Source organism: Manacus candei, unplaced genomic scaffold, assembly GCF_025592945.1.
Source record: "Manacus candei isolate 608988 ecotype Guabito, Panama unplaced genomic scaffold, ASM2559294v1 h1tg000059l, whole genome shotgun sequence".
Classification (NCBI taxonomy): Eukaryota; Metazoa; Chordata; class Aves; order Passeriformes; family Pipridae; genus Manacus; species Manacus candei.
In genome coordinates this window covers 2,235,774-2,247,919 of record NW_026138107.1, presented here as the reverse complement: position 1 = coordinate 2,247,919, position 12,146 = coordinate 2,235,774, and the positions used below count along the sequence as shown (strand labels likewise).

Genomic DNA, 12,146 nt, shown 5'->3' with positions numbered 1-12,146 from the left:
GCTTAGTCTCTTCAGCACACCAGAAAAGTCAAGTCACCTGTTCCTGGTGAGACATCTCAAACCTCCTGAAGCATTTAGAACACTCCGGAAATAAATAAAAGTAACAGAATTTGTACCCACAATCCCAGTCAACACTGGCATTCGTGTGTATAGTCACATGGCCCAAACTCCCCTCGTGCGTGAAGAAGGAATCTGACTATCTTATTTTTTCCAGTGGCTCAAAGCAGTAGAAATTTCAGGCCAATAAGTAGTTGGGCAAAACCTATAGGTCCTCAAGAGCAAAGAGAATCATCCAGGTTTGGAGAGACTGGAGACAGATGTAAGAACAGTCGGTGGCTGTCCCTCATAGCTGACTCCTTCCCATCTTCATCGTGGGCTGAGCTCTCACAGGGCTTGTACTCTGTCCCTCTCTTGCCACAATCCAGCCCTCTCTGAATGTAGTAGATATCCAGGATAAGTGGACTCTAAATCCCCACAAATCCTCATGTTCAGATCAGTCATCTGCATAGGTGTGATGCTACAGCTTAGAGAAAAATGCATGGCTTTTCCTACTCTAATTAGCTCAAACCCACTTCAGCTGGACATTGACAGGAGTTTCTCTGGCAATTAAAAAAATATAAATCCCTCCTTTAATGATGGTACAACAGCTCCCAAATCACAGAGTTGTCCATGAGCACATTTTCCTCACTCCATTTGTCTTTCTAGACAGTGAATCTTGTGATGGAGGCAATAATAAGTATCCACAGCTTCACTAGGCATGAAATTTCCCTAATGCTGCCATGGGTGACTGCCAGCTAAGGTAGGGTTTTCTTCCCCAAAGGTTGTCACACTCAGGTCACTTGATGACTTTGTTTTGTCCCTTTATTTTGTCATCTCACCAGTTCAGCTTGCTGGGCTTTGTAAACAGATTTCTCTTGCCCCATGACAGCATTTTCCACCTACAGGTTTCACACATTTGGGAATATACATAAGTTGAGATCCACAGTGACAATCACTGGCTAAAGTTTGTTTAGCTCCTGAAGAGGCTGTAAGTGTAGGGTGACAAAGACCCTCACCAGGAACCCACTGAAGTCAAGAGAAAGACATAAAAATTACTTCAGTGGGGTCTGCACGTAGCCCACGAGGCTTTGATTTCTCAGGCTGTTGATCAGTTGCCTTCCATGAGCATTAATTTTACTGATGTATTTTTCAAAGCAGTTCAGCTATCGCTTGGATAATTTCAAATCTGCCAAGTCAGATGGATGCACTGCATGCCGTGGTCCATAAAAATGAAAGGTCAGCTATTAATTAGCTTCACTTTCAGCTTAGTGACTTTGGAAAAGTCCCTCTTGCAGCCACAACATTTAATTTATCGAGAGATATATTTGGATCTATTTATTTCAAGAGTAAAATTGTCTGGTTTGCTGCCATTTATTTTATAAAAGAGATAATAAAAATGTAATGAGTATGGAGATTCAAAAGTGGAAATGACATGAAGAAAGTAATAACCATTAAAGTAAAAATATAAACAAGTCTATAAACCAAACCCTCAAGACATTTGCCATGTATAATGCAACTTTTATACCTCTTACTTCATAATGCATAACTTTACAAGAAAATTAATTTAATGCTTTTGCTAACCTTACTCAACCCCAATCAAGTAATAGGTAGCAGGAAAAACAATTATATGAACACACAGTAAGCTTTCATTTAGTTCAAGTGGTGATTCAAGTATTTCAATAGCATAATAAAGGCCTGAAATCCATTTAACCAATAGCACTGAAATCCCTAAAACTCTATTTTTCACATGAGACTGCTTGGATACTTAAACCCGCTTAAACTTCTAAAACAGGGCTTTTGTAGGATACTTATCTGTACTGGCCTCTATAAATCTATCAGGTACTTTAGCCATGATGCAGAAATAAGCTCTATATACAGTAGCAGTCTTGCAGGAAGGACAGGGCTTATGGTTAAAGAATGCTGCCAGAAAAACAGCCAGTAATGATGGAGAGGAGCTCTGGCTCCCAGTTTGAGTGGGCAGAGAGGAAAGGACCAACACTCATCAGCCTACCTGTGGTAGGATCACCCACGGCAGAGGGTGTAGCTGTGGCAGCTCACACCACAACCCCAACCCCATCCCTGGAAGTGTCCAAGGCCAGGTTGGACAGGGTTTGGAGCAACCTGGTCTAGTGGAAGGTGCCCCTGTCCATGGCAGGAGTGTAGGACAGGATAGTTTTTAAGGTCCCTTCCAGCCGAAACCATTCTGTGATCCTGTAACAGAGCCCCTGTTGGGATGCCCAGTGGTCACTGTGCCACCCATGTGATGTCAGGCAGAAGACAGCTCACAGGGTTCCATGAAGGGGTTTTCAGAACAGAGGAAAAGGGTTGAAAACTTCTTTAAATCCTCACCTCACTCCCTGAGGTCCTGTCCTAAGCTCCCAGCAGTGTGATTCCCACTTCACTGCAGAGTGAAAGACTGAATCATAGAGATATTGAAGTGGGTAGGTTAAAATTGGGGCATTAGTCCTTACATCCACTCAGAGATACGTGGCTTAATTTTCCCTGTTGTGAGGCCTTTCTGCCTCCTGCTGCCTTTAAAAGACCTCAGACTGCACACACACAGATTAGAAAATAGCACTGACTGTTAAGATGTGTGATTACAGATGTTTCCATAATCACAAGCAAACATGTCTGCCTTAAATAGTCCTACTCTTAGGCTCCCCACCTGTAAAATAAGAAATAAGGCACTTCATACACCTTTCCAAAGCTAGGAAAGGATTATTTCTAGAGCTGACTGAGGCCTTAGGCAATGAAGAACCATGTTCAGGAAGTCTAGAGATAAGAGAAAGTATATGGTGCATAAAATATTATTAAAAGGCTTTCAGAAGCAGGGAAAGTTGCTCTGTACTAAAAAATCCCTGAAGGTTTTGCTGCTCTTGGGTTCAGTGATACAGCTGAGATATCTATAATCATACAGCGATTGCAACAGTCTAAGCAGCTTTGTTGGTAGCCAAAGGCAAGATCTATAAATGAATCATTATCATGATTCATATCAATTAGTTTTAAACCTTATGAAAAGCCAAAAGCTCCAGCTCAGTAGGTGGCCTTGTTCCAGGGCCTGATCCCGAGAGGAGCACAGGGCAATCCATGTGTCCTCTAACTTGAACGGGGCTTGAACAGGGACTGCATGCCTTTGAGTCACAATGCTGGGGCTTTGGAGAGATCCTGATCTGCAACCAACCCCGTGGGGACCAGAGTATTCAGGCACTCACATTTCTGCAGGACAGCATGAGCTTAATCCAGGTCTGATAACATCATTCTTCCGTTCGTCTCCCTCATTTTCAGCTCAGTTAAGAAACTAGGCATTCTTCCATCTTTGGCAGGAAAACCACAGAGAGGAAGTATTTTCTGAGCAGATCTCATCCCAGGACAAGAGCAACCAGGAGCCAGCTGCCAGCAGAGGTGGAGCAGCTCATCCAGCTGCAGCTCATTGTGCCTTGGGACAGGAGTAAGGGAGAGGCAGCTGCCAGGTTGGATGAATATTTTTGGTAGGTTGAATGCAACCCGCAGGTCACCTGCCCTCTGCCTTGTGCATGTCCATTCTCCAATGAGTCAAAAGTCCCTTGCACCAAGCCACAACCTGGGTTCCTGTCTCAGGAGCAGAAAGCTCCATCATGAGTCAAGGTACAAGGCAGCAACAGCAGTGCCCAAGGTCCCCTTCAAACCATTCCACGTGTCTGGCTACAAATGACTGCTGAACTTCAAAACTAATTCCCTTTTCCAGATTCTCAGCTCCTTTTACTGCTTAAAATACTTATCTGTCCCATTACCTCAACTAACATGTTGATATGTCAGTTGAGGAACACGTTGGTAAATCGGCTGCAAATGTTTCCTCTCCTTTCCCTGCCATGCCCAAAACATACAGTTACGCCATCCTGAACTCACATAAACTCCCAACTGTGTTTATTTCCGAGCTGTAAAGCTGATTTGACTGTTTAAATTGATACAAGGAAATAGAAACAAATCACTTTACAGCCTCCAAGTTGGCGTCTGCTGCCCAAACATCGTTTTTTGTGCCTCAGGCCTCAACAGTTCTCCACAAAATGGGTCTGAGCCCAAGCCATTTAGATGAGTTAGTCCTCACACATGTATTTTAGGGATTTTCACACTCACATCTTGGGTTGTTGGGTTTTTTTGTTTTCCCCTCATTTAAGTTCCAAATATCTGGTTTTCTTTAATCGTTCACATACTTACTAAGGACCTTGCCAATGTCCATTTAAACCAAATAATGGTGTCTTGAGTGGTACTGCATCAGGCCATCCAGAAAGCTACAATGTTTTCCTCTAGTAAAATCTATAATGAGAACTGTGTGAATAACTGATTTTTTTTGTCTTGTTTTAATGCTTGAGCTGAAAAACTAAGAAAAAAATATAGTATTGGATGAGTCTTAAAACCGTTTCATTTTTCTCAAAGGAATGAAAACAAGCACAAAAACACAATAAATGTTTTATTGCGGTACTTTTCTCCTTTGAAAAATTATCACTGAATTTAGCTAAACTAGGCTTTAAAACATGCAGACAGTAACTCTTTGATTTTCCCTTTCTGCATTTGATCTTTTTTTATTTTCTTCTGACAAAGTGCTCTGCTAAATACAGCTGTTACTCCTAGATGTGGAGTGACCTGAAACTGGTTTTTTTAGCAATAAAATGCATCTTTCTCTCTAAAATTATTCTTTTATATCCAGAAAGGGAAATAGATCTAACCTTTCCATCTCTTATAGCACAAAACTAAATGATACATTATTCTTAATTTTGTTCCGGGGTTTGTTTTTTTTTGGCTAAGGTGCTTGGAAATATTGAATAAAATCTCTCTGGTACCTTCTGAGGCAGCTTCTGCTTTATCACCCATAATCCTGCCTAGAAAGCAGTATTTGCTCATGCATGGGGATCAGCCATGGGACTTGGCTTATACCATAGCCACGGAAAACATAACCATGGCACAGAGGTGACATATCTAATGTCAAGGGCAACATCATTTAAAGTGTGTTTCTTTCACTGACTGTCACCTTAGCATTTCAGCTCTTGCTAGAAGAAACACAGGAGATCCATAACAAGGACCCCTGAGTCCCTGACCCCAAATCTAACTCCACCTTTGGCTCCAGATGAGGTTCAGACTGAGGGATTCAAAGGAAGTGGAAGCAGCCCTTGGCTCTCCTCTTTGCAGCTGGCAAACTTCAGCCAGACCCGTGGCTTTCCAAATCAACTTTTCATGACCCTCCAGACTAATCCCAAGGTTTGCCCTGGACTCAGTACAACTGGCAAATTTGTATCGTAAGCCTCGTTAAGCATCCTCTGGTCTCATAAATCCTGTATTGCCCAAACACTGGCCATGGAGGAAGCACTGAGGGTGACACAAGCCTAGGAGTACGGCATTTAAATAAACTCACACGAGTTAGATGTTTCCTGCACATAACTGGAAGCCTTCATTGAAACAAAATGTTGAATTTTGAGCATCACAACAGAATCTAGTGCTAGGCCTAACCTTGGCTATAGATAAGGCATATTCCTCCACGTGAAAATTTACTGTGAATAAAACAAGCTGAGGTAAACTCTGTATTTTCCTTCACCAGCATGCCAAAGTTCAGCTGTAAGGGTCTGCAATGCATCTTTCAAGTGCTGTAAAAATAACTTGAACAACGATATAGGGAATGAGAAAGGCATAAAGTACATCAAGAGACTTGAGCTTAAAGTGTTCAAATAAAGGGACGTCAATATTCTCCATCACAGGACTCGCAAATTTGAAAATAACTGTAGCTCTGTAGTCACCATTTTCATGGAGATTATCCCTGATCTCGGGCCAGCCTGTGCCAGAAACACGTATCAAGGAAAAATTCAGAATAAGGCTACCAAATCAACTGAGAGCAACACAGCTTTCCTCCATGGGATCAACAAAATTCAACTCTAACCCTCATTCTGCAGCAATTCATTTAATGTTCATAATTCCACCTGATCACCATCCTCTGAATGTGCTCATACTGCTAAAAAAAAAAAAAATTAGTAATAAAACATTTTTTTAAAACCCCTAAAATTATACAAATCATTAACATATCTGGCCTGAACAAATTCTAAAATCCTGATTTTTTTTTTTATTTTAAAAAATTCTTCAACAAACAAGTTTGAATTTTAAAGTTTGAATTTTAAATTTTAAATTCACCAATACCTGCCTCCACATTTTTCCAAATCACTTCTGCCCCTGCAACTAACCCTCAGTCTCAGGCAATGCACTCTCCTCAGTCTAAAAGTGACCCCCAAACTGGTTCACCTAGCCAGCTGTGAGAGTGAACCCAGTGTTACTCACACACACAGGGTGAAAGTGAGGGTACCTTACACAGAGACACCAATACCACATTTTCGCCTCTTTCCACCTGAAGAACTAAGTGTTCATTGCAGAAACTGGCTGTGACTTTGTCTCTGCTTCCCTGTTTCAGAGACCCTAGCTCTAATCTGCTGCCTATATCCCACTCCTTCCTTTCCTTTCCTCTGGAGGAGTCCAACATTGACCTAATCCTGGATGTCCATATGTTTTTTTCTGGAAGCCCAACCTGAACGCCTCTCCAAGCTCTGGCTGGGTTATTCTCACTACTCACACTTGCAGATGACACACATAAGGAGGTCTGGCAAAATGCTCTTTCCTTTTTCTCCCCCTTCCTTTTCCTCACAAATATCGATGTTTCAGCTAAAATACATGCTACATAGACTGCAGTCTCACTTATCCCCAGTGCAATGGGTACTAACCTCATCCCCAACGTTAGGTATGGACTATACACCCACTGACCCCAACTCCCACAGCCAGGAGAAACTGGTAAAAAATGCCCTCTGAATGAAAGAAAATAAATCGATAAACTGGGATGTGCTATGCTGAATTTCACAAATCTTAATCCTGACACTGCTTTTAATCTGTAACTCAGTCAGTCTCCAGAAAACAAAAGGCAGGTTCTGGTGCTAGCTGAAGTCCTCAACACAGGAGCATCTTTGGAACAAGGAGATAAGACCTTCTGCATCCGTGGGAGAGGGCTGAACCTCAGACGACACTTGAAATTACTCAAGGCAGCCTCAGCATGATCCAGCAATGTCCCCATTGACCCCACAGCACACTGGGTACACTTAAATATGTGATATTGCAGATATACAGGATTGTATTATTTTAAAAAGATTAAAGCCAAATTAAACATTTTGAAATATCTAAATTTTTAAAAAAACAGTAATTTTTTTTTCTTGTTAGAGATGTTTTTAAAGGAACGGGGTTGTTCTGCACACACCTACAAAAGGAAGAGCAAGAAAAACCTTGCTCCATCCTGCAGTAAACAAGTCCCCACTTGTAAGCAGAACCAGAAACATTTTTCATGTACAACAATACAAATCCTGAGCAGCTCCCATGAGATTGATGGATATCACCCTTCTCTTGCTTTTATAAGTGATATTCTATTAACTAGAGAGGAATAAAACCTGAGATGACAGCCAGACTCCATCACATCCTCTGGGCTAGAGCTGCTGCAAGAAAGGGAAGCAGAGGCTGTGGAGCAGTGCCAGGGGCTGCCAGGAGTCCCAGCAGCCACAAAGTTGTTATCTGCAGCCCTCACTCCTCTCCATCTTTTCCATCTTAGGTCTGATGAACAGACCATTAGCATTAGAGGAATCCCTCCATCGCATTTCCAAAACTCATAAGTCCATTTCTCCAGCGCACAAATGCCGATCATCTGCCACATGAACAGCTGAACTGGGCTGTGAACACAACCCCCCCCAAACCACATAATCCTAGAATAGTTCGAGTTGGAAAGGACCTCAAAGGTTTTTGAGTTCCAGCTCCCCTGAACAAGGGGACACCTTTCACTAGACCAGTTTGCTCAGAGCCCTGTCCTGCCTGGCTTTGAGTACCCTGCAATATGCCCCACTTTTCCATTTTATCCCAGCTGGTAATTCCCAACGCTGTTACCAGCTCGGGAAACTTGTCCTGTAGTCTATAATCTTTGAAGTGCAAACTTCAGACTCGTGCAGAGCAGAGAGCAGAAGTGATGTCTGTGTTTTCAGGTGAGCAAAGCTTCAGACTTCAAAGGTTCTGCATTAAGTCTGAGAAGCTTCTTAAAGATTGTCACCTGGGTTTCTCACAAGCTGGCTGAAAACGCATCCATACATGCAGATAAACGTATTCTTTGATCTGAGTGATAAAAACAACTGTTTTTCTTCGTGTAAACTCCTTTTTTTTGTAAATGTTTATGAACTGTGGGAAATTATGTCTCTGCCAGAATTTAAAATAAAGTGATTCAATGGGTTTGCCTTTCGCTTACCATTCATTATTGCTCACAAACATTGCAGGAATCCCCGAGGAGTTTTCAAGGAAGGTTCATGGTGTTGTAGTTACCAGGGAAACACATGATAAATTGTTGCTATCTAAAAAAGAAAATCCCCATTAACTTTCTATTAAAGAGCAAGCAATGCAAACTATATGGAGAAATGCCTTTATGGTTACCATAATAAAATGCTGTATGTTTTGTTTCAAGATTTAACCAAATACTGGCCAAACTCTGACATTTTTATTCATTGTGAACAGCACCCAGCATTTTACAGTCTGTGGTTTACCATTGTTAAAGACAGTCCAGTATTCAGCTGGGTCAGCCCAGGAACAGCAGACACCATGTGATTGCGCCTGCAGTTAAAAAATTTACAGGGAAAGCTTTGCTAAGCTAGGCTAGAAAAACCAGCAGTGCATTTCACACCAAAATTAAGTCTTTTTGTCAGCTCCCCATGGTTTGTTCAGGTTATCCAATCCCAGATGAAGAGTTTGCTGTTTTAGCAACCAAATAATTTTGCATAGTGTAGGCAAGGTTTCTCAGTGCATGTTGGCATTAGTTCTTTGGACATGGAGCACAAGTGGTGCAAATCACCAGTCACCTGGCCCTACAGATCGCTGATGGAGACAGGGATGCTCCAACCCTGCCTTACCCTTGATGCTCCAGGGAGCAAGAACACCACATGGCATCACCTAAGCAGCCACACAGAAAAACAACAAAGCTTCAGAATTCAAAACCCTCTTTGAGCACTTGCAGATCATATGGGCAGTTTGAGAAGGAATCATCACTTTCAAACAGCACCTCTCAGAGGGAGTTAATGTCCCTACTGTCTTTTGGTCAGTCTCCAGCCTCGGAGACTGACCACAAGAGCTGCTTTGACCTTACTGCAACAGGAACTGCCTAAAACCACCTTCAGCAGAAGTTAAATTAAATCTGCCTTCTCCCACACTAAAATGTCCTAAAGGCACGTTTCCCTCCCTGTCCTCTCTTTCACACCCATCAGTTACGGTATCTCAGCCCAGCAGAAGGCAGCTTTCAACAAAGAACAGTAATTTCACTGGCAGCTCCAAACTTATTCACATTTGACTGCCCGTGTCTGTCACACTCAAGCCTTACAGAGTAAGACCCTGAATCTCTATAGTGAATTAAAAGGATTTATTCTCATTTAAGAGGTCACCTCTGAATTGATGAGATACATTCCGTAGCTGACTTATCCAAGTTTCCACTCTGAATTAACAAGAAAGCAGAGATATTGTCCACTTCCTTGCTGTATTATTCCCATCTTGCTACTCTCTGGATTAAAGAAGGCATTCATTTCATCGGAGCTCGTGTTAGGACATCTAAGCTTTGTTCCACAGGAGAGGATCTTTAGAAGATTTCTGGCAAGTAGAGGCGGTGTTACGGTACATAGAAGTTAATTTTTCCCTCTTGGTGTGATGGAGCAGTGACTGGTTTCGAAAATGAAGACATGCAGTTCATGATCAATGTGAAGGAGAAAGACACAGGGTAACATCAAAGTGATGTGTTTAGCAGTGGCTAAACATGAGCCCAGGGGGGAAATGGCCCCGGGGCTGTCCCAGCCGTGGTGTGGCAGCAGGGCCAGGGCAGTGCCCTCCCTGTGCTGGCACTGCTGAGGCACCTCCAGTGCTGGGGCAGTTCTGGGCCCTCAGACAAGAGAGACATTGAGGGGCTGGAGCGTGTGCAGGGAAGGGAACGGAGCTGGGGAAGGGTCTGGAGCAGCAGGAGGGGCTGAGGGAGCTGGGGGGGCTCATCCTGGGGAAAAGGAGGTTCAGGGGGGACCTTCTGGCTCTGCAACTCCCTGACAGGAGGGGGGAGCCAGGGGGGATCGGGCTCTGCTGCCAGGGAACAAGGGACAGGACAAGAAGACAAAGCAATTCTTCGCTATAAAGGTGTTCAGTCATTGGAAGGGGATGCCCAGGGAGGTGGTGGAGTCCCCATCCCTGGAGGTGTCCAAGGAACAACTGGATGTGACACTCAGTGCTCTGGGATGGGTGACAAGGCGGGGATAGGTCAGAGTTTGAACCTGATGATCTCTGAAATCTTTTCCAGCCTTTACCATCCTATGAAAAAGTCTTCAAGATTTAGACATAGTATGGACATGAGGCTCTAGACCAAACTGAAAGAGCAGCGAGAGCTGCACGTAGGTAGGAATGAAGGCAGAGAGAAACAGGAAAAAAGGTGGGAAAGGGAAGGCACAGTGAACCCAGGAGCTCTACTGGCAGGACTTTTTCCTTGACATATCTGTGGAGCCTTTCCTGCTCCAGGTCAGACAGGATAGCCATCTGAAAACGTCTCACACCTTCCCTGTCCCTTCCTTTGTAAGAAAAGGCTGGTCCTGGTGATGGTCACACCTCTAAGGCCATAATACTCTAGAGAAAGGAGGGAGATTGGGTTCTCTTTGAAGGTGGGAGGCACATGTGACCTCCCTTACCTACCTGGTTTCTCTAAATACCCTGAGGCACTACTTTAGTTAGAAATTTGACATCACACAGGTTCACACCTGGGTTTAGCCCTAGCTTTAAGTCAGTGTCACCAAGATGCAAAATGATGGAACAAAAGTCTCATTTTAGTCAGTTGACCTGTTTTCTTTTTCCTCATCTTATTTTTACTTTTACTGCTCTGCTTCTTAAATCCGTTCCTAAAACAAGCAAACCCTTTCTGTTTCCATTTGCAAAGGATAAAAAAAAAAAAAAAAAAAAAGAGTGAGAGAGACACACATACACAAAAAGCCAAAAAGAAACAGAGAATCCAAGTGCAGAGGTATGTGTTATTGGACAAGTGTTTAATTTATGGAACTTGGCTGGCAGAACAAGAGTTTGAGTTGTACTTCAATAAGTGGAGCTCTTAGAATAAATGTGGCTTGTAAAATTGTTTTACAGTCTGCTTTGCCGAGCAGCCAACACCTCATGGAAACCTTTGAAAAACATTCTGTTTAGAAGCAACGGTTTTTATATTTCATATTTTCTCTATTTGTTTTCCCCTCTGGTTTTATAACTGAAACCATATGCAGGAAAACAGGATTTTTGTGTCTTAAAATATCTACCTGATCTGACTACTTCTATTATTAAAAAAAAAAAAAAAAACAAAAACGGTTAGCATTTTGAAAATTCTTCATGGATTAGGCACTTGGTTCAAACATGAACGTGTCCTTGTTTGATACTCAAGTCAGCTACAGGTTTCCCAAATAACCTTGGGATAGTCACTTTGTTGAGATTCATCACCTCTCTCCCCATGTACACGTGGTGCAGATGTGTGCATCTAAGCTGTCTGTCTTTCCCATTATAAACAGAAAATGTAACAGAATTTGAGACATGATTCATCTGTGTAGGATGGGAAGGGATGAATCATGCTCTAGATCCATATATTGTCCAGTTCTTCACTGGAAGTCAAATCAAGACGCTCAGGTACAGACATTCACACTGCAGATACCTACAGTTACCCTCCTAAGTCCCATCTTAGTCTCTCTGTGACACTAAAACGATGAGATAGACCCTTCTGGAAGGAAATCAATCCCATCCAATGGTGATGTCCGACACGCCTGGGTGATCTGCCCAGAGATTATATCGATCAGTTTGTGTCAGCCCTAGAGAGACCACGTAACTGTAAGCCTCTAAATGGTTATAGAGAGTCAAGGGGAATAGATCTGGATTCAGATAACGTATTAGGAAGAAATGCTTCCCTCTGAGGGTGGTGAGGCACTGGAACAGATTCTGCCCCATCCCCGGTAGTCTTCAAGGCCAGGTTGGATGGTGCTTGGAGCAAGCTGGGATAGTGGAAGGTGTCCCTGCCCATGGTAGGG

At 42.9% G+C, this 12,146-nt stretch overlaps 1 protein-coding gene across 2 annotated transcripts in view; it reads left to right on the top strand.

The window, feature by feature from the left end:
• The window catches only part of LOC127478287 (urea transporter 2-like), a 301,778-nt gene that overhangs the window by 271,660 nt on the left and 17,972 nt on the right, over nucleotides 1-12,146 (top strand). The window contains exon 1 of one of the 2 annotated variants that reach the window (XM_051803725.1): nucleotides 3,368-3,527. The exons of the other annotated variant lie outside the window; for it this stretch is intronic. Within the exon in view, the coding sequence (XP_051659685.1) occupies nucleotides 3,515-3,527 (13 nt within the window). The 5' untranslated portion in view covers nucleotides 3,368-3,514. Of the gene's footprint in view, nucleotides 1-3,367; nucleotides 3,528-12,146 lie in introns of those variants that run through there. 2 annotated transcript variants of the gene reach the window in all.